Below are 5,358 nucleotides of genomic sequence, written 5' to 3'. Positions count from 1 at the left end.
CATATTTTTCTTGATATTGTTTAAAAGATTTTTTTATGAAAAAAAAAAGTAAGAATAGAAAACTAATCTACTAAACGAAAATTTAAAGATCTTTTTTGTAAGTTTTTTCCTTCTACTACATGGGTTTATTGAAAATAGAATGGATAGTTTGTAACATTGGAGTTATTTAGGAGTAATAAAGATCTTATAATTTTAAATGAAGAAATATTCTTCCGCAATTGATTTAAGACAAAAGGTTTGAATTTTCTTGTCATTAACGAGTTAAGAATAAAGAATAATCTCATTCTAGGGACTTAAGAATTTGAAAGGGTTACCCAAAGAAGTTTTTTCAGGTGCAACAACAATTTATGATATGGATCTTAGTGAAAATGAAATAGTTTGAAATTTCATCACTTTTTTCTTTAAGAATATTCGATTGAATATTGCTGTCTTTTCGTACTAAAATAACGATATAGGTATTTTCAAAACAACTCAAAACCTTTAAATCATTAACATCCCTTATTGTTTCAAACAATAAATTAACAGAAATACCAATTTTTTTTTCTGAGTTAACAAATCTTAAAAAACTTGATGTTAGTAGGAATCAGATAGCTTTAATTCCCCAAATATTAACCGTTCTTAAAGACTTACAAGATTTGAATATTTCTAATAATAGAATTACAGAAATTCCATTATTTATTGATTCATTTGAGAAGTTAAGACAATTTGATTGTTCATATAATGACTTAGATCATTTACCAAAGGCTCTTGTTAATATGAAAATTATTAATGTTTGTTTACAAATTTTATTATACCAGAAACTTTTCTTTATTAATACAATAGTTTAGACTTTCAGGAAATAAATTTGATAATGTCCCAACTCCAATTCCTCAAATGAGTTTATTAACACACCTTGATCTTTCAGAAAATCAAATTACAAGTATTCCTGAAGTCTGTAGACAACTTTCTCAACTTCAAATCCTTGACCTTCATTCTAACTTGATTGACTCTTTCTCATCAAAGGTATTTGAAAAAATGACAAAGATGACGAAATTAAATCTCAGAGATAATCCATTTAAAGTAATTCCTGAAATTAATTCTCTCATTCATTTAAAAGAACTTTATTGTTCTAACATTACTGATCCAATTGATAGAAAGTTCCCTTCTGTTTCAATAAACAATGAATTAGAAAATATAGAATTGATTAACAGTTCAATTGAAGAGTTTCCATCATTACTCAATCTCACTAAAATGACATTATTATATCTTCATAAAAACGAAATTACATCAATTAAAGACATTCCAAGAAGATGTTCTGTTGACGCTTCATTCAATAAAATTTCAGAAATCACAATACAAAAATATGCAGATTTACCAGTATTAAAGTTAGACCATAATAAATTTATTCAAACACCTAATTTATCACAATGTGAAAAAGTTCAATTATTAGACCTTTCTTATAATAACATAAGTACAATCAATGAATTTACATTCCACACGTCTATTGAACAATTAATATTGAATAATAACCCATTGAGAATACCACCAATAGGAATTACTAAATGTTCACATTTGACATTATTATCAATGTCTAATTGTGAAATATATTCTATTCCAATTGATATAGTTAGTGGATTTTGTAATTTGAAAATATTAGACATATCAAACAATCATATTATTAGTTATGAACATTTTGAGTATTTAAATAAATTAGAAGAATTACGAGCATCATCAAATAATATGAGTTTTTTCCCAAAAGAGTTTTGTGAAATGAGTCAAATGAAAGTATTAATAATGAACAATAACAAAATTAAAGTAATTCCAGAAAGTATCAAAGAATTACAACAATTAGAGAGTCTTGACTTATCTTATAATCAAATTAGAGAATTTAATGTATTAGAATTAAATAAAAAATTGAAAGAATTAAATTTGTCATTTAATCTAATTATTGAATATCCAAATCTTTCTCAATGGGATCAATTAGAAGAGTTTAATATTATTGGCAATTCATTAGTTAATTTCTTTGGACTTGTTCCTTATTGTAAAAAGACTAAAATAATTGCTGCAACATATAATATTCAGAGAAGTAAACAACCAACATTAGAACTTACTGGAATATTAGACGATAAATTAATAAAGAAAATACCTGAAATTGTTGCAAATGCTAATGAATTTAAATCAAAGAAAGTAGGTTTAAAATTATTACAAACTCCAAAAGAAGAAATGTTATTCAACATTGATTCTTATAAAATTATTGGAATTGGTATTTCACGTGGAAATGAAAAGTCTATGAAAAGTACTATTTGTGTTGCAAGAAATATTTTTACAAATGGAATTATTGTTGGAAGTTTTGAAGGTATTTTAGGAGGAAGAAGTGCTAAATTATGTTCATATAAATTTGTTGATTATTTCTTAAATAAAGTTGGTAATAAAGTAGTACAAGAGAGTATAGAAGAATCATTAATTTCAACTTTCCAACGACTTAATGAAAAAGTAAAAGAAAAGAATGTGAATGATGTATGTAGTGGATTAGTTTATGTTTTTTATAACAAAGTTATATATTTTGCACAATGTGGAAGTATAAAAAGTTATATTATTTCAAGTTCAAATATTAAAGAAATAGGATTTGATCATTGTTTAAGTAATAATGAAATGAAAAAGAAAGTTATGCAAAAAGGAGGTTTAGTTGATAATAATAATATGTTAAATGGAGTAATTAATGTTTGTAAATGTATTGGTGAAAGTAACTATCATAATTTATTAGATACAACTCCTGATATAACAAAAATAGAATATGATAATGATTTTAAATTTGTATTAACAGCTTCAAAATCAGTATGGGATGTTATTGATCAAAATGAACTTCAATCAATTGTACTAAACTCTGCTCATATCCAACCACCAGGAATAGCTAATTTAATAAGAAACATTGCATTAGAAAGACAATGTAAAGGAAATGTAAGTGTAACAATTTTATCATTAGATTCTTTCATTGAAACAAATAATGAAGAGAAATAATAATAATTTTTTTAATATTTATTTTAGTTAACTCTAAATCAATATTTTAAAAAAAATTATTGTTTTTATATCTTTTAATATTTTTTTCAATACTTCTTCTTATTTTATTTTTAGAAAAACTCAAACATTTAATTTTAAACAAAATTATTCTTTCTTTTCTTCAACTATTTCCTCTTCTTTTTTCACTTGTTTTTTTTGTGGAACTTGTCTTGGCTTTGGTCTATATGATGCTTTTTGTTCTTCAGTTAAGGCATTCCACATTTCTACTAGTTTACTAAGAATATCTTTTGAAGGTAAATCTGGATTAGCAGCTTTTACTTCTTCTCTTTTCATGTTACAAAAAATAATATAAGGATTTTTGTTTTTTTTTCCTCCTTTTTTCTTAGTAGATCTTACAATCTTTGGTTTTTTGCTATTGTTATTAATTCCTTTTTATTCTCTAATTATATTAAATACACTCCTTTGAAAGATACCTTTTTTATTGTTAAATAAATCCATTAACATTTTAGATAATATTGGCATAGTTACACAAACTAAAACAATGTCTCTTTTCATCTAACAATAATATACAAAAAATCTCAGTTCATTTAGAATATAACCATTTTAGTCTTATTGAACTGTGATTGATTTATCTCAAAAATTAGATGAAGAGTTAATGGTATTTAAATAGTTAGGTATTAAAAAAGAGTCTAAGACATAAAAACAAACGTGTCTTCCATATCAGACATAAGTTAAATGAAATCTAAAAATTCATTAACCAAACTCCCATTAAGAAGTTTCTAACTTTTTTTATCTTTTTTATTATAATTATTATTTAACAATTATTCTTATGTTATCTTAAAAATATAGATTTCTAGAAGTCTAAAAATAAAGAGAGTTTTAAATAAAGTATTAATAGAGTAATTAAACCAAAAATTATATTACAAAAAAAGGATATAATAAAATTTTTGATTATTTATTATGAGAGATAGACAGTCAAAATTAATAATTACGAAAGTCGTAGCCTTCCTAAATAAATTAAGAGTTGTTACAATGAATATTTTGAATTTTGGTTTTCAGTCATAAAGGTTTCTTCATCTTTTATATCTTGTTGGAGTGTAGCTGCACCTTTTCTTTTTCCTAATGACAATATTTTCTTACGAACATCACAATTTAATTTATCAATTGAATAACGTAATCCTTCTCTACTAAAATATCTGAAATTTTGTGTAATAAATTCAACAACATTTTCACTAAACATTAGTGACATTTCTCTTAATAAACATCCAACACCTAATTGAACAAATCGTTCACTACTTCTTAAACAGTGAGCACATATTTCAAAAGACAACTCTGTCATTGCCCCAACTTTAGCTAAATTAACAAAGGCAATACAACACGCTCTCATACGCCATACTTTTCCTGAGTCTTTCCACTGTGCAACACTATGAGCAAATTCATCACTTTTTTTAACCAATGGTCCAAGTACTTTATTACTAAAAGAATCACAAGTACTCCAATCAGGGACATAATTATCTATTATTCTGGCAAAATCATTCAGATAATTTACTGTTAAGAAATCTAAGTTTTTTACAATAGTTAATGTCCCAATACGTTTTTCTTCAGCTGATTCTTGCTTTAAAAATCTAAATGAAAAATACATTTGAATTGTTGGTGATAATTTAGCCAATGAAGAATTATAAAAATTATCAAAAATTTGTTGTAAATCAGCAGCTCGTATTTTATCATTTCCATTTTCGTGTAATATTTGTTGTAATGTTTCAACAATTGTATTTGGTGGAATATATGTCCATACTCCGCCTACTTGAGCAATATGAACTTTTTGTGACGTCGTAGCCATTTATTTAATCTTTTACTTCTTCAAAGTTCTTGTTATTTATTTCAATTACAAAACTTTTTTTGGTGAAGCTGAAACTATAGAAATATTATAATATTTATTCAATTCTTGAAGTTTCATAATTTTCTTGCTAAATTTAGCTTGTTTATTTCTCTTTTTATTTCCAACAAAAGAAGAATTTTTTTGAAATAAAAAAAATTCTCATACTCATTTCTTGTTATTTAAACATAAATTATGAAATATGCTTGATTTCTTTTTTCTTATCTCTCTTTTATAATAACTTTTACAAAAACCTTTTTTTCTTATTCTTCTATCAACTCTTCTTACCTTCAAAACATGAAATTATCGAAAAAAATCTGTCAAAAAATTAAATATGTTCCTAAGAATGGTTGAATGGTTTAGTATTGTCATTTTCAAACAAAATAATATATTATTCATTCTTCATTACTTGAAAATTGAAGAAAAATCAATCTTTGATTTTATAATATTTATAACTATTTAAATTAAACCCATAATAATTATTT

At 24.3% G+C, this 5,358-nt stretch overlaps 3 protein-coding genes across 3 annotated transcripts; 1 reads left to right on the top strand and 2 right to left on the bottom strand.

Moving 5' to 3' along the window:
• Positions 1 to 352: 352 nt before the first annotated feature.
• ENU1_063470 (leucine rich repeat / protein phosphatase 2C domain containing protein) lies at positions 353 to 2,997 on the top strand (the record flags this gene model as incomplete). Its single annotated transcript, XM_008858208.1, has 3 exons — positions 353 to 376; positions 456 to 770; positions 823 to 2,997. 3 exons carry the CDS (start codon positions 353 to 355, stop codon positions 2,995 to 2,997), a joined length of 2,514 nt encoding a protein of 837 aa, XP_008856430.1.
• A 144-nt stretch (positions 2,998 to 3,141) lies between these two features.
• Positions 3,142 to 3,725, bottom strand: ENU1_063460 (HMG (high mobility group) box domain containing protein; the record flags this gene model as incomplete). The annotated part of the gene is made up of 2 exons (XM_008858207.1): positions 3,142 to 3,409; positions 3,706 to 3,725. 2 exons carry the CDS (start codon positions 3,723 to 3,725, stop codon positions 3,142 to 3,144), a joined length of 288 nt encoding a protein of 95 aa, XP_008856429.1.
• Positions 3,726 to 4,024: 299 nt separating this feature from the next.
• On the bottom strand, positions 4,025 to 4,837 carry ENU1_063450 (DNA alkylation repair enzyme; the record flags this gene model as incomplete). The annotated part of the gene is made up of 1 exon (XM_008858206.1): positions 4,025 to 4,837. One exon carries the CDS (start codon positions 4,835 to 4,837, stop codon positions 4,025 to 4,027), a length of 813 nt encoding a protein of 270 aa, XP_008856428.1.
• Between the last annotated feature and the right edge of the window lie 521 nt (positions 4,838 to 5,358).

Source organism: Entamoeba nuttalli (assembly GCF_000257125.1).
Source record: "Entamoeba nuttalli P19 unplaced genomic scaffold asmbl_3330, whole genome shotgun sequence".
Lineage (NCBI taxonomy): Eukaryota > Evosea > Mastigamoebida > Endamoebidae > Entamoeba > Entamoeba nuttalli.
The sequence above is the reverse complement of the archived record's forward strand: the minus strand, read 5'-3'. Positions and strand labels throughout refer to the sequence as shown.